Source organism: Miscanthus floridulus, chromosome 4 (genome assembly GCF_019320115.1).
Source record: "Miscanthus floridulus cultivar M001 chromosome 4, ASM1932011v1, whole genome shotgun sequence".
NCBI lineage: Eukaryota > Viridiplantae > Streptophyta > Magnoliopsida > Poales > Poaceae > Miscanthus > Miscanthus floridulus.
The window spans coordinates 84,931,435-84,957,341 of NC_089583.1; the positions used below are offsets into that span (position 1 = coordinate 84,931,435).

At 43.3% G+C, this 25,907-nt stretch overlaps 1 protein-coding gene and 1 pseudogene across 1 annotated transcript; both read left to right on the forward strand.

Annotated features, from left to right (window-relative positions):
• The first annotated feature begins 1,230 nt into the window (after positions 1-1,230).
• Positions 1,231-12,789, forward strand: LOC136551927 (protein transport protein SEC23 C-like). Its single transcript, XM_066543456.1, has 14 exons — positions 1,231-1,480; positions 2,945-3,519; positions 3,618-3,833; positions 3,937-4,110; positions 5,021-5,182; positions 6,392-6,534; positions 9,171-9,246; positions 9,354-9,529; positions 9,624-9,705; positions 9,935-10,012; positions 10,878-11,039; positions 11,126-11,389; positions 11,609-11,713; positions 12,420-12,789. Exons 2-14 carry the CDS (start codon positions 3,010-3,012, stop codon positions 12,558-12,560), a joined length of 2,289 nt encoding a protein of 762 aa, XP_066399553.1. The 5' UTR covers positions 1,231-1,480; positions 2,945-3,009; the 3' UTR covers positions 12,561-12,789.
• Positions 12,790-22,993: 10,204 nt separating this feature from the next.
• Positions 22,994-24,423, forward strand: LOC136551928 (probable carboxylesterase 12; annotated as a pseudogene).
• Positions 24,424-25,907: the final 1,484 nt, after the last annotated feature.

A 25,907-nucleotide genomic window follows, 5' to 3' on the forward strand; every position in this document is an offset into this window, starting at 1 on the left:
ACCATTCAGGCTCTGCTATGCCTGGGAGGATCTAAAGCACCCATCCCGTCGTTCCCTAGCACTACTTTTCCTATCGGGGCGTAGGGTATGGACTCTGGTACACTGGTTTTGACTTATGAGCCATGCCTTGTCTTTCTCCACACGTCTTCTGGTTCCCTCCGAACGGGGAGCCCTCGGTCGGATGGCTCCAGTCGGCCCTTATTGTGCCGGTCGGAGAAGAGCGGTGAGCAGGCTTCCCGCGAGCCCCGGTCGCGGGGTCGGAGTCGTGGGGTCGGAGCAGGAAGCAGTGCTGTGGGCGTCCCTCGGGCGAGACCTAGCCCATCCCTCGGGGGTCGAGCGAGACGGAGTCAATCCCTAAGCTCTCGGGCGAGGCGGAGCTGGCCCTTATCCCTTGGGCGAGGCCGAGCCCTACCCTCGGGGGTCGGGCGAAGCGGAGTCTATCCCTCGGGGGTCGGGCGACGCGGAGTCCATCCTGCGGGGGTCAGGCGAGACCGAGCCCGTCCCTCGGGGGTCAGGCGAGGCGGAGTCAATCCCTAAGCTCTCGGGCGAGGCGGAACCAAACTCCTGTCATTCGGGCAAGGAACGTAGCAGCGCCTTTGTCTGTCCAGAAGTTTTTAACGTTCGATGGTTATTAGTTTCACCTACTTAGGTACCCCAGTATTAGGTCCCCGACACCCTCGATCAAAGTTAGAGGTTGGATATGAAAGGGTAAGTCAAAGCGTAACTTTAGGTCCTATTTGATAGAACTCCAGGTACTCCAGATTAAAAAAAGGAGCTTTAAATCCATTTTTTCCCAATCACTTCTCCTCTACAGAATTCGGATCCATGAAAAATCTGTCCGAGCGGTGCTTCTGTAGAAATTTAGTTCATCTTGGTGATAATTACCCACCAATATCCATTCTAGAGAAAAAACGGTTTTTTTTTTCCCCACGCGACTGAGCAGAGCGCTCGGGTCGCCATGGCCGCGCAGGCACCCGCCATCGGCTACGCTGGCCCGCTCGCGCCGGCCCTCGCCGCGGTCGCGCTGGCACCCGCCGCCGGCTGCACTGGCCGCTCGCGCCAGCCGCGCCCACGCTCGCCCTGCACTCCCTCGCACCTGCCCCGTCCGCATTAGGAAGAGGATGAACTCACTGACGTGCGGGCCCAGAGCATTAGTGAGACAATTGGTTGGCTGCTGTTGGGCCATAATTGGATGGCTGTTGGACCGGCCCACTAGAGCCACCATGGAGCTCTTCCAAACACTTCTCCCGTTCCTGCGTCCTTTGGCTTCTCCCGTTCCCGATCCCGATCCCGATCCCGATCCCGATCCCTGCGTCCTTTGACTCCTTTCGCTTCTCCCGTTCATCCGGCGCGCGCGCGCGCTCTCCTGTGGCGACAACTGGGCGATCGCCGCCGCCGCCCTACGGCAGGTGCGCAGGCATTCATCGGTCCCTGCGCCAGGCTTTTGTCTGGCCCTTCGCCGACGACGAGCACCCACTAAGTATGCACCCCATCTCTTCCCTTCCTGCTCTGCGAAACCTAGTTCCGAAACCTAACTTAAGTTTTTTGTATTTGGATCTGATCTAATTACAAGTGTATACGTCTATTATGCCTACTAGCTTCGATATTTTATTTTTGCAAAAAAATAAAAAATAAAAATTGGTGTACATGTGTACACCCATGTCCTGCGTCAGCCCCTGGCTGAGTGTATTATCTGGAGTCTCATTCGTGTGCTGACATTTTCGCAGTGTCTACCATTTTAGATGAATCTTCACAATGTCTACATCTACAATTTAAATTGGTGATATGGGATAGCGCAGCACAAGCCCCCCCCCCCCCCCCCCCCCCCAAAAAAAAGAAAAACAAACAAACAAACAAAAGAAAACAGCATCCTACCCTGGTTTTATGGCCAAGAAATCGCAACATTACAATTGTGCTTAAGGAATTTTAAGAAAATCTGCTGCCCACTGTTACTAGGTACAACAACAACAACAACAACAAAGCCTTTAAGTCCCAAACAAGTTGGGGTAGGCTAGAGTTGAAACCAAACAGAAGCAATCAAGGTTCAGCCACGTGAATAGCTGTCTTCCAAGCACTCCTATCTAAGGCTAAGTCTTTAGGAATATTCCATCCTTTCAAGTCTCCTTTTATTGCCTCTACCCAAGTCAACTTCGGTCTTCCTCTGCCTCTCTTCACGTTACTATCCTGACTTAGGATTCCACTACGCACCGGTGCATCTGGAGGTCTCCGTTGCACATGTCCAAACCATCTCAACCGGTGTTGGACAAGCTTTTCTTCAATTGGCGCTACCCCTAATCTCTCACGTATATCATCGTTCCGAACTCGATCCCTTCTTGTATGACCGCAAATCCAACGCAACATACGCATTTCCGCGACACTTAGCTGTTGAATATGTCGTCTCCACTGTTACTAGGTCATAGCTGGAAAAAAAAAACCCCCATGCATCTGGGGCTCCTGGCTTGTGGCACATAACCTCAACGCTTCTGGTCCACCCAGGACACAGGCAACATAGAATACTGGTATCTCAGATTCGCCATCTTGTCAGGTCAGGCTGGGCTGTCTTAAGGTGGGGTTTGGTAATAACAATAGCACAATTGAACTTAGGGTTATATACTTATATGTTTTATGCGGAGACATCTAGGGTTCTGTGGAAAAAAAAAGAACATAAAACATTTTGTTCCGTGCACTTTATTTTGTGAACTCAAGGTAATACTCATTTTAACTAGACGAGGATATTCTACATGAATACTGGTTATAGTCACAAGGTTATAAGATGGCATTTAGCAGTAGAAGGATTTGAACCTCCAGAGCAGAGTTGCTGGTCCGCCTTGTACTTGAGCTGATTGAACTGTGATTGGCTGAGGGTTTTCTCTGTTGTTTCTGTTTTGACTATTTTCTTATTCGTGGTGACCAATTTTCGCATCCTCTTATTTGATATTTGCAGGCCAGATTCCTTTGTCCAACTTGTGAAGCTTCTTACAACTATTGTACAAGGCTGCTGCATCGAAGATGTCTGAGTTTCTTGACCTAGAGGTACAAGATGGGATAAGGATGCCCTGGAATGTTATTCCAGGCACAAAACAGGAGACTGTGAACTGTGTGATTCCTGTTTCCGCTATCTATACACCTTTGAAATCAATTCCTGATATCCCGGTTCTCCCATATGCACCCCTTCGCTGTCGCATGTGTCGTTCCATCCTCAACCCTTTCTCCATTGTTGACTATGTTGCTAAGATTTGGGTCTGTCCATTCTGCTTTCAACGCAACCAATTCCCTCAACACTACTCGTCGATCTCAGAAAATAATCTCCCTGCAGAACTCTTTCCTCAGTATACCACCGTTGAGTACATATCCTCAACTGAAACTAGTCCTATAGTTCCACCGGTTTTCATTTTTGTTGTAGATACTTGCATGATTGAAGAAGAAATTGGTTATTTGAAGTCTGCACTGGCACAAGCTGTTGAGCTATTGCCAGATAATTCCCTTGTTGGATTCATTACGTTCGGGACGTATGTGCAGGTAAAAGCCCATTGTTTTCTTTCTAATGCTCCATATATTTGTTCTTTTCGATATTTAATTGGTTAGTTTAGTAACATGTATACCATCTGCATGTTTAGGTTCATGAACTGGGTTTTGGCTTGTTGCCAAAGTCATATGTATTCAAGGGAACAAAGGAGGTCACCAAGGAACAAATATTGGAACAAATGTGCTTCTTTGCAGGGAAGAAAATGCCCACCACAGGCGTGATCGCTGGTACCAGAGATGGTCTTTCATCTGAGAGCATCTCTAGGTTTCTGCTGCCTGCTTCTGAATGCGAGTTTGTGTTGAACTCAGTTAAGGATCAATTACGTTACATTAATTACAATTAAAATTGGAGATATCACTGTCCATTCCATACAGCATAGCCTTGTGTTCATATAATTTCACTGTATGTAGGTTATAGAAGAAATACAAAAGGACCCCTGGCCTGTTCCAGCAGATCAGCGTGCATCTAGGTGCACTGGAGCTGCCTTAAGTGTTGCAGCCAATCTCCTTGGGGTTTGTGTTCCTGGATCAGGTGCTAGGATAATGGCATTTGTTGGTGGTCCATCTACAGAGGGCCCCGGTTCTGTAAGTCCAAATTCTTTCATCTGGATGCCATATTCTTTCAAGCTATTTATGGTTCCTTCAACTACATCAGTGTTGGTATATAACATCCTAATAGAGGGCAAATTGGGAAGGTTCCTTCGCTGATATGCAACCAAATTTCTCTGTTATCTGAAAGTTTTACATAGGTTCTACAAGCTTTAGAAATGTTATTATTTTTGTAACCTACCAGATACTTTCAACATCATAGGTGGAATGGAATGAGTTTGCTTGATCTGAAGTTCTGAACTTGTCGAGTCTGATGCTATAAATTTAATACAAGATTTACATGGTTTTGTCTCATTTCCCTGAACTGTTCTGTTAAATGCTAAAACATTGTTTATATCGATGGTTCCGGGAGCAGTTATTTTAGCTGTATATTTACTTTGGGACTATGTTGGAGTACATGTGATAATGTACATAAATACTATATACAGTTTTCTTTATTTACTTTTATACTATGATGAAATATAACCATAAGTGATTTGAGTGAAGATCAAAGCCTTCCTTCACTTCTACCATTGTTTTTTTCTCGAACATGCAGGAGAGCTGTAATATCATTATATTAAGAAGAAATACTTCTACCGTTGTACCTGTGTTTTGTCAGAAGATGCTGTTGTTTCTGTTCTTGAAACGACTAATTCATGTTTATCTCACTATTTTGATTAGATTTATATTTACCGCAATTCTCTTCACACCAATAGGCAATATCACGGGGTAACACTTCACCCCAGTTCTTTTGCTTGACAAACTCATATTTCTGACTACAAATATTGATTAAGCTCCTAGTGTTGGTGCCAACTATCGTTTTCGTATAACATAATTATATGGTTAAGAGATGCTTCTGTAACATGTTTTCTTGTGCAGTAGAATGACTATCTTACAAAATTTCCAGATTGTATCCAAATCCTTATCAGAGCCCATTCGCTCACACAAAGATCTTGATAAAGACTCAGCACCACTTTATGATAAAGCTGTTAAGTTCTATGATCAAATAGCAAAGCAGCTTGTGCACCAAGGGCATGTGCTGGATTTGTTTGCTTGTGCAGTCGACCAGGTTTGCCACTCATTTCCCTTTTTTTTCTAAGTATGTAAGTTCTAACTCTTTAGAGACAAAAACCAGCTTGCTGCATGTCTCCTTTGAGTCTTTGACGACATTCTCCTTTCCCTTGTTTCTGCTTGCTGTTCATACATCTAACTTTTATGAATCAATTTCATGGACATACAATTCATTAGTATACTAGCAATGTAATTGTACTTCTTCTGTCCCAGAAAACATGTCATTATAACAATTTTAAGACAGATTACTGCTCAAGGTAATTTATGTAGGTGCCCCTGACTATTTTAGTGATCGCGCATTGTTTGCCGCACTAATTAATGCGAAAAGATGCAACCTTCCCTTCCCTAATTAACTGCACATGCATGTGGGCTATTCAATGAGAAAGGAAGATTACACACATGCATGAGGGGTTGAGTTAATGTTTGTGATCCCACTAGCTGTCCATAAGCTACAATGACATGATTCATTGGGCGAATCTTGAATCCTAAAGTGACATGCTTTTTGGGATGGAGGGAGTAATTATTGAAGTTTTGTATGCTTTTTGGGATGGAGGGAGTAATTATTTCTTTTAGAGCAAAAATTAGTAGCCAAATTCCATAGTTTAGCCATTTTGTAATAAAATAGAAAACTCCTCAAGAAAGAAGGGGTTACAACGGCCATGCTATTTCTCATCTTTAGATAGCTAGCGCCCGTGGTTGGCTTTATATGGCCACCGGAAATGAAGGGATAGCCAGCATCCTATTTTACAAAGTTAGATAGCACATCTGTTGGAGCCTACCTTTTGCCCTACAAATTCTAAAATAGCCTCCAAAACAAAAATAGCCGAGCTGTTGTTACTGTTGCTTTTACTAAAACCCCGGGACTTTATCACATATACAGATGTCTGTGCATCAGATTATATCATGCATATGCGTAATTTGAACATGAGCTGGTTTCCTAGCCAAAATCAATAATGCCAAAAAGCAGAAGTATTTTGATACACACATTAACAACTTTCCAAATTTGGTCGCATAAGGAACAAAGCATTTCCTATGTTTACATTTAAGACAATGAACACAGTTGCTTCCAATAGTAGGACATACAATCAGTGTTATTATCAGATACATTTATGAAAAAGAATCGTTTGTGTTTTCATTGTGTAAATTGAGACATGTGGTTACCTTGTTCGTAACTGATAGATTTCTTCTTTGTGGTTTGATTTTATAGGTTGGAATCGCTGAAATGAAGGTTGCAATTGAGAAGACTGGAGGAATTGTAGTGCTTGCGGAAAGTTTTGGCCATTCTGTTTTCAAAGACTCACTTCTCCGCATCTTTCAGTCAACAGATGACAACCTTGGTTTATCATTCAAGTAAGTGTTCTTTTGTCTATCTTATTTGATTGTTTCTAGTCTAGAGAGAAGATTAAATGCATTTGTAAGGACTTGGACTGAGCCACCTTAGTTTTTTTTTACTTTATACATGCAAGCTGCAGTTCTCATTTGGGAGAGATACTGCTTTGCGAAGGATTCAATTTTTTCTCTAAACGCAGGAGACTTGTGTATCATTATATTAAGAAGAAGAATTAAAGGGATAAGAGCCCTTAACAACACACACCCACACTTGTCACTAGAGGCTGGTTATAGACACACCTTTTTGTTACAAATAAACTGACCCAACCGAAATAACAGGAGGCCATCCTACTGGCTACTGACCACCATCAGGCACCAGAGCAAGGAGAAAATAAAATTCCCCTAGCTCCGGCCAAACACCAGAAATGAATCGAATCTCCTCATCTAGAAACAAGGCCTCGGCCAAGTTAGGAGAGGCTCCTTCAAACAGACATCTATTGCGATGCTTCCATATTGTCCACGCTTCCACCCTCGACCACCACTCATCAAGGAAATCCTTGTGTGGCTGTGGAGAAAGAGCCTGCATACCAACTCTTTGTAAAATACTGAACCAGAATTGACAGGCATAGGGAAGGAGGAGATGGTTAATTGTTTATTCAGATTGATTACAAAGAGAGCAGCGGTCCGGACGAGGGAGACCGCGTCGAGCAAGCCTGTTGGCAGTCCAACATCTGTTGTGCATTACTATTTTTTAGCCGGATGAAAAACCGACATGTGCCGAGCCCAAGATTTCCATATCCTCTCCCAAGGCCCAAAGAGCTTCATACGATGAAAAAAAACCCTCATGCGCAGACTTTGCGAATATTGGCCCGAAGTAGATAATCGCCAAACATGTGAATTGTGAATCTTTTACATCTGGCTGTAGCACAATCTCTGAAAGAATGTCCCATAAATAAAATAAAATAAAAACAGAGATGGACTCAACTGTCAAACCTCCTTGGATATCTGTGATCCAAGTGTGACCAGAGAGGGCCTCTTGAACTGTACGTTCAGAATAAGGTGTTGGCTCCATTACACACTTCAGTTGCCACAGCCATGGACAAAGATGGCCCGGACACAAGAATGGACCTGAATTGGAAATGGCGACCAAGGACAATTGGGTGCAGTTTTTTTGCAACCACAACCATCTCATGCGGAGAGTCCAACCCAGGTTTTGGAGATTAGAGATGCCCAGTGCACCAAGATAATGAGGGCAGCAACTTGTCTTCCATGCAACCTAATAGATGTGATTTCGTAGATGGCATCTTTTTTTTTCCACACGGTCGAAACTCGAAACCGAATTTCATTACGCGAGTAATGAAATTACAAAGTTCAGTATGAAACGGTTCCAGCAAAATAAAACGTAACTAAGACTTATCCACGATTCTGATCACCAAGGAATCAAGCCATCGAGGACCCAACAACACCCACCAAACTACCTGCCAGACAAGGTCAACAACGACAAGAAACAAAAGTACGAAGCCTCCAGTTACAGGCCCAACGGCCCCAACAGCACGCAGGCTGTACGAGAACAAAGCAACTTGACCAACATAAGGAACGATCTGCCACTCATCTTGCACCTGTGTTTCCAAATCCTTGTGGAAGTATAAAGCAATCACCTTGATAGTCTCCGCTCCTTGGATCACCTGCTTCAGCTCAGTCTTCTGCAGGCCTGCCCATTAAGTGATGAAAGAACACATCATACAAATAATCTCAGTAGGAGATTTGACTCTCTTGTTATCAAAGCATACAGAGTTTCTGATACGCAAAATGGACCAACAAATGGCTGCTAAACCCATTACATAGACAGATTTGCCCTTTGGCAAACTGATTTTAATCCAGGTCTAATATTGGTCAAAGTTACAAGGTCTACAATTAGCCCCCATAGCATAAGCTATCAAACTCATAAGCTATCAAACTCCACGCATACTTAGCCGTCATACAACCAAAGAAAAGATGATTCACACTTTCCTTCTCTGTGCAAAAGGCACAGGATTCATTCCCCTTCCAGTTTCGTTTTTGAAGATTATATTTTTTCAGAATAGCTTCTTGTAGAGTTAGCCACATAAAGATCTTAACCTTCAGGGGCATCGTAGATGCCATCTGCCTCAACCTATCTTCAACCTGGCCTCTTCCTGAAGATATGTGCCGATTGGACCCACGTTGACTACGAGAGAGGGGGCACTGCCTTGTTACAGCTTGCGAGTACTCTTCATGGGTGGACAATACCATGGATAAACCAATTTGTGTCACGGTTGTGTCAGGGGGATGGAACAACCTAAGGCAGCTGGCCCATGATGCATATGCATGTAACAGATAATTAAACCTGAGACTTCTTAGTTTAAATCCTAGTATCCTACTCCCTCTGGATGCAAATGTAAGGTTCTTAGGACATTGACGCTGTCCAGTATCATACTTTACCTAGTAATTTTCATGAAATCATGTTACCTAGAAGGAATATTGTGAAAATATTTTTAATACCAATTCTATGTTCTCAGTCTGCATATTGGTGGTCAAAACTTTGAAAGTTGGATCAACACATATCCCAAAACGACTAACATTTGCAATCAGACCTTTGTGGAATGGTGGGTTTTAATATGGTTAAATTACCTCTGCAGTGGTATTCTTGAGATTAACTGTTCAAAGGATGTAAAAGTTCAAGGCATCATTGGACCCTGTTCTTCCTTGGAGAAGGTATGACACTGCGACCGTATACTAGCTACTTTGTTAATCAGGCATACAAATGACAATGTTGTGATTTCTTTTTCTGTCATTTCAAATATTGATGTCATGCTATGCAGAAAAGTCCTTTGTCTTCTGACACTGTTATTGGTCAAGGAAACACTAGCGCTTGGAAGATGTGCGGCCTTGACAGGAAGACATCACTTTGCTTGGTATATGATATTGCAAAAAAAGATGGCCCAGATTCAATTGGTCAATCAACGAGCAATCAGTTCTACTTTCAGTTCTTAACCTAGTAAGAAGATTTTTGGTTTCCTTTGGCCTATTCATATGTAAGCACCTAATTCTGTTGTGGACGAATTTGTCTAACTTGAGGATGCAACATTCAGCTATCAGCACAATGAGGGTCAGATGAGATTAAGATCGACCACAATCTCTAGAAGATGGGTCTCTGGTGATAACAATGTGGAGGCAAGTTTCCTTTTATTTGGTTAATTTACTAATTTTGAATTTTCAAGCACTTTGCTTTTACAAGCTACAGTTGATTTAGCTGATATGATGAAGTTCTCTATGTTCAAAACAGGCACACACCTGATTCATATTCCTTTCTAGTGTGTTTTGACTTTTTTTTCTGGTATTTTCGTGTTTCTCTTATGAAACAAAAGGTATTTGTTCCTTAGCAAGTTCATTTGTGTTGTAGGAGCTAGTAGCTGGCTTTGATCAAGAAGCTGCAGCTGCAGTCATGGCACGCTTGGTGTCATTTAAGATGGAAACTGAGGTACCCCCAGCATATTTTGCTTTAGTATCAATGCAAATATGTTAGACTATCTCCAACAACATCACCCAAAATACAAGATCCATTCCATGTTTAGGTAGCGCTACAGGTAAAGGGTTCAATACATATTTTTTTGTCTTCTCCAACAACAGGACCCAAAAGAGAACCCTTTCTGCAAATGAGTCTCCAAGAGAGAGGATACTCATATTTGGGTTGTGCCTCTGCTGTAACCCAAAATGGGTCTCGCATATAGGTATTCTGTTGGAGTCTGATACAGTATCATCCATGACCTATTTTGGGTTTGGGTCTCCATATGGGTCATCTATTGGAGACACCCTTAGTAGTTTAATTTTTAGCTGTTGTGCAATGAGCCTTTTTTCTGTTTTGATGAGATGACCAAATTAGCATGCTATATTATTATACAAAATGGGAATCATTATAGATCATTCTGCCCACATGCTCCCTGTGTCAAGAATTGCTGGTCATATAAGTGTGATGTCAGTTCACGTACCTGGATAGGAGTGCTTGGAAGACAGCTATTTACGTGCCTGAACCTTGATTGCTTCTGATGGGTTTCAACTCTAGCCTACCCCAACTTGTTTGGGACTTAAAGGCTTTGTTGTTGTTGTATAAGTGTGATGTCAGTTCTCAACAATCCTAATTGTTTTCTGGAAAGTGGTTGTCCTGATGAAGTCTGCCCTTGAAGTTTATTGGGGCAACATTAATACATTATCTGCTATTTCTTCTTATAAAGAACATTTCTTGGAGTATAGAGGCTGGAAGGATTCGCGAAGCATGAGCAATAATTTGTAAATTAAGTACTTTAGCTCATCTTAATGTAACATTTTCCTGTCATGGAGCATTCCAGGTTGATTTTGACCCAGTAAGATGGCTTGATCGAGCTTTGATACGTATATGCTCAAAATTTGGAGACTATCAGAAGGAGACACCCTCATCCTTCAGTTTATCCCCGCGGCTATCAATATTTCCCCAGTTTATATTTAATTTGAGGCGTTCTCAATTTGTTCAGGTAGACTGTTCTCGTTTTTTCATTAATCAATGTTTCGAAGATGATAAGTAACATCTCTGGATACTAATTATTTATTTCTGTTGCAGGTTTTTAATAACAGTCCTGATGAAACTGCGTATTTTAGGATGATGTTGGACAGAGAGAATGTAGCCAATGCAGTTGTGATGATTCAACCTTCACTTATATCCTATTCATTTCAATCAGGGCCAGAGCCAGTTCTCTTGGATGCAACTGCAATTGCTTCTGACAAGATCCTTTTGTTGGACTCTTATTTTACTGTTGTCATATTCCATGGGGTAACCATTGCACAGTGGCGAAATGCTGGCTACCAAGATCAAGAAGGTCACGAGGTAACCTGTCAATGCTTCACAGCTTTGTGATGTTAGTCAACTGAAATGCCAAAATTTGCGCTTACGCATTATTATTCAAATACATTTTTAATATTTTGCTTCATCTTTACATCGAATGTAATTATTCTTATATTATAGTGTCAAGGTAGATCATATCTAGAATGCATTGTTGATTATATGCTATAGTTGACATGCGGTGCTTACTTGTACAATGTTCAGGTGTTTGCCCAGTTGTTAAAAGCTCCACATGAGGAAGCTAATTTAATAATAAAGGAGCGATTTCCTGTACCCCGTTTGGTAGTCTGTGATCAATATGGATCTCAGGTATCGTTTTTTCCTGTCCATTCTTGATTTCTGTTGTTCTGTTTGGACATGATATTGTGGGCTTGATTGTTCATGTGTTAGTGAAGTGATATTAATTAAGTCGTACCTTTCACTTGAACATATAGCAAATAGCATAGTGCACATTGCTATAGATTCAGGGCATTTCCTGTAAAAAGCAACATCATTTCAGCATCCATTGAAAGGGATGCAGGAACAATGAGCCATCACCTGTGTCTAATGTTCAATTGCATGCAGATGATCAACTGTTCAACAATTGCTGCATGTAATATCCATATCCATTTTTTCAATTTTAGTTGCAAAAACTTCCTAATCTCAAACCTCATCTAAACCAAACAGTGCTTTATATCCAAGGAATTCGTCATGCCATTGGTCCACCAGTGCTAAAATAAGCCCTTTGTCCTTTACTTCATCTGCTATGTCGTAGATATGTCAGCACTCCCAGAATCCAGCCATTTGTCACGTCTAATCACCAGTACTCAAATTTAGTGTGTACTACCACAAAGTATATTATAACTATAATTTAGAGGAATGATCATTATTCACAGTGGGGAAGAGACTACCTTTTCATCGTAAAACCTCGTGTTTACATGTAGTCTTTTCCAAAACCTTTCTCTTGGCACATCTTTCCCTTATACTATTATACAATGTGTTCTAGAAGAACTAAAAATTACTTCTGAAACTGCAGGCTCGATTTTTACTGGCGAAACTAAATCCATCAGTGACATATAACTCGGATAATCCCTCCCCTGGTGGAGACGTCATATTCACAGATGATGTGAGCTTCCAGGTTTTCATGGACCATCTCCAGCGGCTAGCAGTCCAATAGGATATGAATCTGTAGATCAGTGCATAGAGCAATTTTGTACTACCAATGATCTCTTTTGTAGAGTAAGGAGAATATTTTTGTTTTGTAATGTCTTACAAATTCGTTGTAGCTGGTTTTAAATTATATAATTTTCTTTCTTTTAGGAGACAATCACATTTTGCAACTTGATAAATTATGATAATTATTTTTTTGAATCCTAAATTATGATAATTATAAGTGAACTATAGAATGAAGAACCTGCATTTTCTTTCTTTCAAAAGGATGGTACATTTATTTGTATTTACCGAAAAGGCATCTTTCAAATGATTAAGATGCTGATTTGCTGAGGCCCAATTTTTTGCCAACTATTTTCTACCCTAGCATGGGCTTGTTTGGATATCCATGTATCCACCTCAATCCATGTGTGTTGGAGTGGTTTGGCGTCGAATTTAGAATTTAGTTTACATTCTACAGTAGAACCACTCGAACACATATGGATTGAAAGATGGATATATGGGTAAGTGATTTTTCGTTTTGACTATTCATCATCTAAGGGACTAACCACGTGCAGCCATGGTTCACCCTCTTTCGAGCATGACCTGATGCCTGGCTATTTAGCGTGTGCTTGGCAGGAGTGTTTTAGATTGTTAATAGAATCGCTAGAATTGCTGCTAAACGTCACAAAAAGAGAAACATTTCATTGATTTTAGTTCTAATTTCAAGAATTCAACGAGCTAGCCAAACGTGGTTCCATAAAGAGGTTTTGATTTAGGAGAAAAACATTTGTAGAGAGAATCTAAATCTAAAACGTTTCTAGGAGAGTCCATATCCATATCAAACACATGCTTAGGCCCTATTTGGTAGAGATTCCAGAGCTGGCTATCTGCTGAATCCAGCAAGGAAATGTAACATCCTAGATGTTAAAAAGCAATTAAAATCTTGATCATGATAATCCATCATGCATAATCATCTAGCATTGTGGCATAAATGCATTCCATGTTTCTAAGTATAGCTTTCACATGTTGCATATATAGTATTTTATATGATACATGAAAGGATGTTAATAATGGTGATCAAGAAACTTTTTGAATTTATATATGTGAATTTGCTTAACAATTAAAATTATGTTAAAATAAACTTTGTGGTACAAAGTATGTTCTATAATATAGAATAAAAGTTTGTTAGGGTTTTCAAGTCAAATATGTTTAAACTTGAGCTCAGAAATTGAATTCAATGCAGTTTTTCCACAGCCAATTTTGGTTGTCTTGGAAATAAGTGTTAAGTTCAATTTTTTGAGAATTATCAAATGAATTTTTATAGATAAAATTTGTGCAATTCTTGCTTCATGAATTGGCAGTGTGCATGAGCTGTGATATTGTGCAATTGGTTGATATGTTTGATAGATATCTGACCACTAAATAATCAACCAAAGTTTGTTAACCAAAACTGCTGTTAAAAACTTTAACTGAATTTCAGTTTTTAGTTTCAAGTATCTGTCTTCAAAATTAAAAATCTTCAAAACTATCAAGTTTTTCGGGTGGATCCTTAAATCAAGGTTGGATATCTCACTTAGATGAACAATCGATAGTAAGGAAGATTTTCAAGTTTATACATGGAAACGGGAGAAAAAGGAAGAAGAAGGAGCTCTGTCAGACTGCTACAGTAACCGGTACCGTCTCTATTTTCCCCTCTCTCTGTTCACCGGCGGACACCGAAGCCGTTCTCGGCGCTTCGCACGCGCGCAGGAGCGCGTAGCTGGCTGTGTGGGCGAGCCCGCGAAGGCGCTGGACACCTCTCCATCCTCTCCCTCGCCGTTTAAATAGCCAGCGCCGGCCTGCCGTCTTTTCATTTCTCTCTCCAGCTCGCCGCCGGCCGCCTTGGTTCCGCCGGCCGATTTCGCCATTGATGCTCCACCTCCATTCAATTGCTCGCTCAGTCTACTTTGCCTCGTCCTTGCGTCTCGTTTGAGCCCGGTCGAGCCATCTCTACCGGCCGGAATCGCCCGCACGGCCATTTCCCGTCGCGGCCGTCCGCCATGGACGCCGTGAGCTCCTCACCGTGGCCAGGCCGCACGGGTTGATCTCTGGTCCTTGTTCTTTTGAGTTAGCCTCTCCGTGATGCCGTGGTTGTGATGGGCTCTCCGTTTTGATCGCTACCGTGCAGGAGTCACCAGAACGCCTCCGCAACGCCGGTTCACGCCGCCGCAACCGCCATCGACGCCGGCAGCCATCTCCGCCGCGTCTCTGCTTCGACCATCAGTCCGAGCGTGTTCGCGGTGAGATCCTGGTCGTGTTGGTCATCTCCGTTTTATCGCTAACGCGTCGTAGTCGCCGGTCCGCCGCCGCGCCGCCGTGCAGACCGCCGCCGAGCCGCCATTGGCTGCGGCCGCGCTCAGCACGAACCCTAACTCGACCAACCACCACCACCAATCGATGCGCTAGGTCACCGCGGTCACGTTGGTGCCGGTCCGGTCACCGGGGACCTCGCCGGCGGTGTGTACTGCCGGTCAGCGCGGTGTCTCGCCGAGGTTGACCCGGGGTCCCACTGTCAGTCGCTGTGGCTGGAATGGCTGGGTGCAAAATGTTTTCTTCGGTTTATTCTTTTTCAGATAATAATTAAAAGGAAAAAGTCTATTTAACCCTCCACCTATCAACCATGGTCTACTTCACCTCCAAACTATAAAATCGTCTATTTTACTTCCTGAACTTTTCAAAACCGTCTATTTTACCCCACGGGCGGTTTTCGACGGTGGTTTTGCTACAGTAACGGTGGTTTTGCTACAGTGGTGGTGGTTTTGTTTTTCCTTTTTTTATTTATTTCTGGTGAATCTTTAAAAAATTATAGTAAATCACAGAAAAATTATAAAATAGAAAATTTAATTTTGTTGGACTCCACATGAGTAGATCTACACAATGAACATATAATATGATATGCTTTAGTACAAAATTTTTGTTGTAATTTTAGATTAATTGAAAAATCTAATTTTGTCTTTAATTAATTGGATAATTCATAGCTGCAGCTTCTGTGGTTCAATTATGGTGAAATTTTTATGGTAGACTAATTATTGTATGCTTGAACTATAGTAAAAATTTCGTACTCATTGGACCATGTATAACTTAGTTATAGATAAATTCTAATTAATTACAGATAAAATTAGATTTTTCAATTAATCTAAAGGTACAGCAAAACCTTTGTACTAAAGCATACCATATTATATGTTAACTATGTAGATCTACTCATATGGAGTCCAACAAAATTAGATTTTCCATTTTATGATTTTTCTATGATTTACTATGAATTTTCAAAGATTCAGCGAAAATAAATAAAAAAAGGAAAAGGTGAAACCGCAGGCACTGTAGCAAACAACCGTTACTGTAGCAAACCACCGTCGAAAACCGCCCGGGATGTAAAATAGACGGTTTTGAAAAGTTCAGGAAGTAAAATAGACGGTTTTATAGTTTGGGAGGTGAAGTAGACCATGGTTGATTGGTGGGGGGTTAAGTAGACTTTTTCCATAATTAAAATGAGCTGATTCTTGTTTATTTCATAAATAAATAATTAGAGCTGATAAAATTATACAAAATTTTGTGTAGCTTTGTTACCATGTGCTCTACCTAGGAAAAAAATACGAAATGGTCATTTTCAGTAGTTTTGATATGCTCAAAAATTACCTCTTTTAATTATTAAATGAACCTTTCATAATTTTTATAGGCTAAAATAATTAACCTTTAATCATGAAACTTTTTGTATATGCTTTACATGCTAATATCTACGCTTGCAAAAAGTTTAGTATTATTTTGATAATTCTAAATTGGTTAATTAATTTAAGTGTGTTTAAATGCCTTTTCCTAATTTAATAAATGTCAAAATGATTTATATAAATGTTTATATGACTTTGGTGTATTTGAACATTGTGGTGGACCTTGTGAAAGCTTTAGTTTAGTTTTGGTGAATTGATAAAACCCTAAGTGCTAACCTAGTTTATTAAAGTGATCATGAGATATGTAGCACATTTCATGTAATGGAGCAAGTGGTGAAGATCATAATGATGGTATGACCATGGTGATGATCAAGTGCTCGGTTTGAAAAAGAAGAAAGAGAAAAATAAAAAACGCAAGGCAAAGGTGAAACTTGATAGGAGCTTTTTTAGTTTAGTGATCGAGACACTTAGTGAGTGTGATCATATTTAGGATCGATAGTCATACTATTAAGAGAGATGAAACTCGTATCAAAATACGATTATCAAAGTGTCACTAGATACTCTAACTCATTGCATATACATTTAGATTCTAGTGTGTGCTAACACTCTTAAAAATATTTGTGAAAATACTTTAACACACGTGCACAAGATGATACACTTGGTGGTTGGCATATTTGATCAAGGGTGGCAAAGTTGGAGTTGAGAAGGGGTTGTCTCGAGGTGATTGGACGCTGTTCTAGTAGCGACCAGACTCAGCAGCCGCGTCCGGTCAGTGGCGCGCAGTGAGGGCCGCCCTCGGTCCTTTGACCGGATGCTAAATAGTGAAAGTGACTGGACGCGCAGGGCCTACGTCCGGTCAGGCTGTGACGTACGCTGACGCAAGCATCAAAGTGAGGCAATGGTGATCGGACTCACCGGCGCGTCCGGTCATGCGTGTCCTGACACGTCCGGTCATAATTTTGCCTCTCTGGATGCTTACTAAAAGTGACCGAAGTCTAGGCGAGGTTGTGTCTGGTCATCTCCGTAGTGCATCTGGTCTTGACTTAACTGTGCGAGTGATCAAGTTGACCGTTAGGATCGTGCGGTCCTCGTTGAACAGCGGTGACACGTGGCAGCAAATCAGCGACAAGACTCTAAGGTGGTGCATCCGATCAAACCAACCGGCGCGTCTAGTCGTGTCGTGGAAGCTGACAACAAAGAGCCAACGGCTCTATTTTGAGGGGACACCTATATAAGGCGTTTGGCCGGCTCTAGCTCACACTCTTGGCCATTTACATTGACATAGCAACCTTATGAGCTTAGCCAAAGCCCTCCCACTCATCTTCATCATTGATTCATCATCTTTGTGAGATTAGGAGTGAATCTAAGTGCATTGCTTGAGTGATTGTATCGAGAGGCACTTGGTGTTTGTGTTTTATTGCGGGATTCACTTGTTACTCTTGGTGATTGCCGCCACCTAGATGGCTTGGAGCATCGAGGATCGTCGAACAGAGGAAGGTGGTTGTCTCCGGCTCTGATCATGGTGATTGTAAGGGGTTCTTGACCTTTCCCTAGCGGAGAGCTAAAAGGTACTATAGTGGATTGCTCATGGCTTGTGTGATCCTCATCTTGTGTTGGTTGTGCGGCACCCGGTTGCGGGTTTGGCGTGTGATGCCAATTAGCGCGTGAACCTCCAAGTTAGTGAATCGCTACAACGGGGACTAGCTTGTCGGCAAGCAAGTGAACCTCAAAGGAAAAATCATTGTCTTGATTGTCTCCTTGGTATTCATTGATTGATCATTTGCCACATCGGTATACCTCTCTACCACTCTCTTGTATTACATTGTGCCTTTACTTGTGTAGAGCTTGTGGTAATTAAACTAGTTAGTGTAGCTCTTAGTTGTAGTTCTCTTGCTAGCTTGCTCACCTAGGTGTAAATTAGTGACTTAGCCTTGTTGTGATATACTAGAGATCATATATTTTAGAATTGGGTAGGTGGCTTGCAACACTAGTGTTGTGCTAGCGTAAAATTCGCTTCGCCATCTTATTTACTAATCACTTGCCTTAGTGTTGTTGTAGAATTTTTTTAATAGGCTATTCACCCCCTCTAGCCATTAGGACCTTTCACCTTGGAACACCCAAACCCCTATTGTTCCTTGCAAGTTAATTACTTGTTTAATATGCTTTGAATCAACTTATTTATATAATAAATTAAAATGGTTTATTTAATATTTAGTTTAGTTTTATGAATTCCTTATATGATCATGAGTTAGTTAGATGTTAATCACTTGCTGGACCATGTTAGTGCTATTACTTTCATGATAGGCAACTATTTAACTTGATAGTTAATTAACTACAATGTTTTTATAATAAATAAATCCTAGTTACACCGTAAAGGAAAGTTGTACTCAAGTTTGTTAACTATGTTTGAGCTCATATAGGTACTTGTGTACCTTTCATCATGCATCATGTTTAGCATATCATCATATCAAGCATGCATCTTTTATCACGTGTAGTGACCGAAAGTGAGGAAGGTGCCATTGAACATGTTTTGGAGGAAGGACAACCATCGATGGAAGTTGGGTTCAACATTTGTGGTTCGTCAGAAGAACCTATCACCTCTACTAACCAAGGAAAGCCTCGGCGCATACAACCCTCTAAAAGGTCCTAATGGCTAGAGAGGGGTGAATAGCCTAATAAAAAATTCTACAACAACACTTAACCAAAATGGTTAGACAATTATGAGGTGAAGCAAGTGTTGCGCTAGCCTACTCAAAATGCAAGCCACCTACCATAATTCTAGTTTAGATAGAATCTATTCACACAATAGCTATGACACTATCCTATATTAGTGTGCTCTCAAAGACTAACTAAAGAGCCACACCAACCAACCAAGCAAGCTCTCACAACTAGCTACACTAAAGAGCTTGACAACTAGTTTGCGATAATGTAAAGAGAGTGATAAAGGAGGTTATACCGCCGTGTAGATGAATGAACCAATCAATCACAAGGATGAATAACAATGAAGACCAATCACCTTGGAATCAATGATGAACACAATGATTTTTACCGAGGTTCACTTGTTTGCCGGCAAGCTAGTCCTCGTTGTGGCAATTCACTCACTTGGAGGTTCACGCGCTAATTGGCTTCACACGCCAAACCCTCAATAGGGTGCCGCACAACCAACACAAGATGAGGATCACACAAGCCACGGACAATCCACCAGAGTACCTTTTGGCTCTTTGCCGGGGAAAGGTCAAGAACCCCTCACAATCACCACGATCGGAGCCAGAGACAATCACCACCCTCTGCTCGACGATCCTCACTGCTCCAAGCCATCTAGGTGGCGGCAACCATCAAGAGTAACAAGCAAATCCCGCAGCGAAACACGAACACCGAGTGCCTTTAGATGCAATCACTCACGCAATGCACTTGGATTCTCTTCCAATCTCACAAAGATGATGAATCAATAATGGAGATGAGTGAGAGGGCTTTGGCTAAGCTCACAAGGTTGCTATGTCAATGAAAATGACCAAAGTTATGAGCTTCAACCGGCCATGGGGCTTAAATAAAAGCCCCCACGAAATAGAGCCGTTGTACCCTTTCACTGGGCACAACGCAGGGTGACCAGACGCTCCGGTCCGATTGACCGGACTCAGGACTCAGCGTCCAGTCGCTCGATGTCAGCCACGTGTCACACTGCATTCAACAGGAGTCGTCTGATCTCAACGGTCATCTGTTGACCGGACACTCCGCTACAACTGACCGAACTCTGAGCCTCCAGCGTCTGGTCATTTCCAGTAAGGTTCCAGAAACGTATTTTGCCGATCGGACTCGTCCGGTCATGCTTGACCGGACCCTGCCAGCGTCCGGTCAGACAACGTCTCCTCTATGCGCCTCATGTCAGCGTATGTCAGCACTGACCGGACACACCCTGCCAGCGTCCAGTCATTTGATCGACGTCGCGTCCGGTCATTTGACTGACGCCAACGTCTTTGCTGTTACACCTGACTGGACGCGCCGGTCCAACTAAGGCCAGTGTCCGGTCACTTCCAGTGACCTCCGTCTTTTCTGTCCAAGGCGCCGGTGGAGTTTCTTACCCTTGCTCCCAAACTTCATCATCCTTGATCAAATGTGCCAATCACCAAGTGTATCACCTTGTGCACATGTGTTAGCGTATTTTCACAAATATTTTCAAGGGTGTTAGGACTCCACTAGATCCTAAATGCATATGCAATGAGTTAGAGGATCTAGTGGCACTTTGATAACCGTATTCCGATACGAGTTTCACCCCCCTTAATAGTACGACTATCAATGCTAAATGTGATCACACTCTCTAAGTGTCTTGATCACCAAAACAAAATAGCTCCTATGGTTTATACCTTTGCCTTGAGCTTTTTGTTTTTCTCTTTCTTCTTTCCAAGTCCAAGCACTTGATCATCATCATGGTATCATCATCATGCTATGATCTTCATTTGCTTCATCACTTGGAGTGTGCTACCTATCTCATGATCACTTGATAAACTAGGTTAGCACTTAGGGTTTCATCAATTCACCAAAACTAAACTAGAGCTTTCACCCTCTTTCTTGTTGTTTACAAATGCTATTATCAATTGAGTCCAATAAAATGTGCATTAGGTAAATAGAAGTTGCGTTTAAACCAATTGTTGCATGACTACCTTGATTTATTCAAACATCTTCCTTGTAACCCCACTAGTATGTAGGTCGATACCTCTGATGCTTAGTAATACTTAGACTTCGGTAGAAGTCGAATGATGATTTAATCGTTTGCGAGAAACAGGTTTACCTTGCTCTTCTCAACTCTAGTTATGGGTTCTAAAATACCATGGTTATGATAATGTTAAATTAACTCCGCCTGTGTCGATTGAGGACGGTACTGTTATAGACCTGTGTGAGTCGAGACTTTGTAGTACTAGCCACATACTCCGGTAAGCCTGAGTACCTCAGCTATTTCATTATGCGAACTGATAATGCACACTAGGAGTGGAGAGATGGACGGGAGTAGCGTGTACCCACCCTGCAAGATAACCATCCGGGACGGAGCAAGGCGGTGGAGTACTGTGCTCCCGGATGGTGCAATCCAGTTCATGTTTTGGAGGATCCATGGGAATGGTTGATATATGTAGGTTCGGGACCTGCATGTGTCGTGTGGTTGGGAATCCCCAGCTGGGTTTTAATCGATTCGAATCGCCATTGCTTCTCGGAGAAGGAGACTCGATTCCCCGATCTACATTGTAGTTTAATTAATGAAACATTGGTACTTATGATCACATGTTGAAATGATTTATAAAGTGTTTGATCTAGAGCAGGTGCAAACTGGATACTATGGATACACTTAATACAAAGCTAAATATTGAAAGTAAGGATCCACTGATAGTAAGATTTTTTTTGTAAAAGTTACTCCTTGCTTCAGACTTTCCTTTAAGCCTTCATACCCTTAGAGTATTTTCTTTTAGTTGGGTAAGTCTTGTTGAGTATCCTCAAGTACTTAGGGTTTGTTAACCCCTGTTGCAGGTTCTGACTTTGTGCTGCTAATCAAGGTCATGTCGGTGGGCTCGACATGATCTGGATGTCTCTTCTACCTTAGGTGCTTCTTCTAATTTGCTTCCATTGTCCTATTCACCTTTTGGATCTAAAGTTAAGTTTTACTTAAACATGTTTTGTAAACTAATGTTATAAGTCTTCCGTAACTCTGTTCTATGAAATTTTTGTATCAATGTTGTAATGTTGTGGTAACTCCATTGTTGATCCTGTATGAGTTGTAAAATGTAGGATGATTCGGGGTTCCCCGAGGACACCCAATAGACTACCAGATTATCTGGCTTTCGTGTACAAGTAGTCATGAGGTCTTTAGGACAATGATGGGTGCATGTGGGCTATCATAATTTGGGTGGTTCTGTCACAAGCTCAAGTGATTCTCTGATAAACTAAGAGGCATGGAGTTAAAAAAGTAGCTTCTCCTTATTCTGTGAAGTGATTCTCCATTGTGATTTCGAAGAGTTTACGCTAAAGAATCAAAGAGAATCAAACAGTCCCTTACTTCCAAGGCAGATTCGATCTTTAGCGAGGGCATCGTTTATGCCCTAAGTAGATGGTGCAAAGCGGCAACTCTAGTAATTACTAAAGTAGTCTATCATTGTAAGAGCATCTCTAAAAGTTTTCTAAAGGCCACTTCTGATCTTATTTTTTTGGCGAGACTGTAAAAGAACCTCTCTCTCCAACAATTCCTTATTGAGAAAATTCCCTCTAGCACTATAAAACTTCCTCTCCCTCCTCTAGCACTAAATTTTTTTTCTTCCCTATCTAGCACCGATTCAAGCTTCCCCCCCCCCCCCCCCTCTTATCTAGCATTTCCGTCAGATTTTAGAGTAGGTTCGGTTAGGATTTTGTTAAGTATTTTTTTACCAAAATACCCCTTTGGCAAGGTTTTACCTTAGAAAAAATCATATATTTCCCATACGACGCCAAGATGATTTTTATATAAAAATTGTAGATCTCTAATCTTGATAACTTTTTATTGAGTTTTTTATTTGAAGATGTTAAGATGCTAAATAAAATAATATTAAGCTTCAACACATATTAATGGCGTATCAGTTATTTAGTGATGGAAGTTCTGAGAATGAAAGGTGCTAGCATCCAATGGCCTGAAACACGTGTGGTCACGTTTCACTCCCTCAAAGAGTGGCTGAGCTCATCGCACACCTTATCACTATTCCAGTGATGTGGTAGGACCCAAAGGTTTGTGGGTCATGATCTATGCCAAGCCCGGGTGCTGTGGCATACGGGTGTTGATGTTTCATGTATCGCTCGTTGATGCAAAAACTGCTGAGGAACATGAGGTGTGCTCTCTGTCACAAGATCCCGTGCTGTGGTAGGGCCGGGCCCCAGATTTTGTCTACTCCATGGAGTCCAGCGATTTGGCCGGGGTCGGTAGCTAACGGAATAAACTTTCCATCTCAGAAAAACCCATCTTATCATAGGAAGTCTGCCAATTTTTCCACCAAGGTCACACCATCACCTCCCTCCACGGCCATGGAGCCCGGCGCAGACGAGGTGGCGTTCGAGTCCCCGGCACATTTCCGCATCTACAAGAGCGGGAGGATCGAGCGCCTGAACCGGCCTCCTGTCCTTCCGGCCGGCCTCGACGAGGCCACCGGTGTCACCTCCAAGGACGTTGCCCTGGACGCCGACACCGGCCTTTCCGTACGCCTCTACCTCCCCAAGCTCCAGGAACCATCCAAGAAGCTCCCGGTCCTCGTCTACTTCCACGGCGGCGCGTTCCTCATCGAGTCGGCCGGCTCCGCCACGTACCACACCTACGTCAACCCCCTCGCAGCCGCCGCGGGCGTCCTGGTGGTGTCCGTGAGCTATCGCCTGGCACCGGAGCACCCGCTCCCGGCGGCCTACGAGGACTCGTGGGCCGCGCTCCAGTGGGCGGCGTCGGCGCAGGACGAGTGGATCGCGGAGCACGGCGACATGGCGCGGCTCTTCCTCGCCGGCGACAGCGCCGGCGCAAACATCGTGCACGACATGCTGATGAGGGCGTCCGGGTCCGGCGACGGCGGGCCGGGCATCGAGGGCGCCATCCTGCTCCACCCGTGGTTCGGCGGGAACGCGCCCATCGAGGGGGGGCACGAGGGCGCTGCAGCGGCCACCACTGGGCTCTGGATTTACGCGTGCCCGGGGGACGGTCGACGGCGCCGACGACCCGAGGATGAACCCTCTGGCGCCGGGGGCGCCGGCGCTGGAGAAGCTCGGGTGCGCGAGGATGCTGGTGTGCGCAGGGAAGCAGGACGCGCTCTACGTGAGGGACCGCGCGTACTACGAAGCCGTGGCGGCCAGCGCGTGGCCCGGGGACGTGGCGTGGCTCGAGTCCGAGGGAGAGGAGCACGTCTTCTTCCTCCCGAAGCCCGAGTGCGAGAACGCCAAGCAGCTCATGGACCGCGTCGTGGCCTTCATAGCCGGGGCCTGACTTGCTCTCTTGTGGCCATGTGGGCGCGGCGCGGCGCGGCGCAGCATCCAAGCCGTCATTGAAGATTGAAGTTGTGGGCAAGTTTCTCTCATTGATAAATAAATAATGGTCTTGTCTAAATATGATTTTTTTTTTCTCGTAGAAGTGTGGTACTGAACTTGTTCTTCAAACTGAAGTTTTAATAAGCAAATTAAAGTCTACATTATTCATTATTCCAGATCCGCGCCAGTGTCTAAGCAGGGCACACGTCCAGTTGTCCACTGAATCGTGTTGCTTATTCTGCTACAAAGCTTTATGACAAGTTTTCACGAATGTAAAAAGTTTCTTTTCACTTTGCCACTATTTTTTGTATTGATTTTCTTGGTCGACAAGTGCGTTCAAAGGATACTGGATCTGACATACCCCTCTGTCCTTTTTTAATGTCATTTTTAGTATATCAAGGAGTTAAATATACCCCCCAATATAACCAAATATGTATAAAAAATTCCTATAATATTTATAGTACGTAATAAATATCATTAATTACTTATTAAATATATTTTTACAATAGAGTTATTTGGGATAAGATCTTACTAACATTTTCTATAAATCTAATCAAATTTGATAAAGTTTGGTTAGTGCGAAAATCTAGATGACACTTAAATAGGGATAGAGGGAGTAGAGATAAAGTTGTAGTGTCAGGGTGTTGTTGGGTTCATAAACCCGGGGTCCCTTGGGGACTGGCTTCCACGCCAGGGCTCAGCCCAGGAGGACGGCCTTTTCTTCTTCTGGACCAGCCCAAGAGTCTGAACTCAACAGACCGGAGCACTCGCTTCAGGCCCTGGCCGCCTTCAGCCCATCTTTCCGACCGGAGCACCTCAGGCTCATGCCAACTCCGAACGACCTCTCCGATCGGAGTGCTAGCGTCAGGCCCCGGTCGCCTTCACGCGGCCTCCACTCGGAAAGCCTGACCCAAGGACCGCCTCCGACTCCGACCCCGTGTCTCCGACCGGGGTTCATAGAAAAACCCTGTTTATCGCTATTCTTCGACTGGCGCGCCAGAACCGACTAGGGACCATCCGACCGGGGACGCCCGCTCGGAAAGAACCAGAAGGCGTACGAAGGAAGGCAAGACGGGACTCGCAAGTCAAACCACGACACCAGGGACCATACCCTGCGGAACAGTACTTCACAACCGCCCTACCTCTATAGTATTGTAGGCGCCGGTCAAAACACCCATACGGTAAAGACCCCCACGTGCCTCTAGGCACCAACAGTATTGTGGGCGCCGGAATTCACCATACCAAGTGAACGTGGTAAAGCCATGCCTCCAGTCGGCGAAGACAGTTTTTTTGCAGGTACCGACGTCCTCCAGTCTTGAAGAAAGCAACTCGAACCTCCCACATGTACCTTGCATTCTACAGTGACATCGACAGTATTGCTGGGCACCCATCATTGTCCTATCCCCAGTCGGCGTGGGCAACAAGGCTTAGAAACGTCCGTACTCCCTCTCCCTCTCACTTGTAAAACCATCCCCTTCTTCTATAAAAGGGGATGCGCTCCCTCCAAACACAGGCAGTGAACCCAAGTCGACCTCTTCAAGTTCAGGTTCATTAGATCAGTAGCTGGCAACCCCTCAAGCACACACTAGAACACTTTGTTCATAGCATAACTCCTGTCGATCTCGACCCTTCCGACCAGACCGACCGGACACCCC

What these genes read in the sequence shown, in the direction of transcription:
- LOC136551927 (XM_066543456.1), top strand. Translation starts at nt 3,010, where the DNA reads ATGTCTGAGTTTCTTGACCTAGAGGTACAAGATGGGATAAGGATGCCC. An exon ending in TTGCTTGTGCAGTCGACCAG is followed by an intron (nt 5,183 to 6,391) that starts GTTTGCCACTCA and finishes TTGATTTTATAG; the next exon opens with GTTGGAATCGCTGAAATGAA. An exon ending in GGCGTTCTCAATTTGTTCAG is followed by an intron (nt 11,040 to 11,125) that starts GTAGACTGTTCT and finishes TTTCTGTTGCAG; the next exon opens with GTTTTTAATAACAGTCCTGA.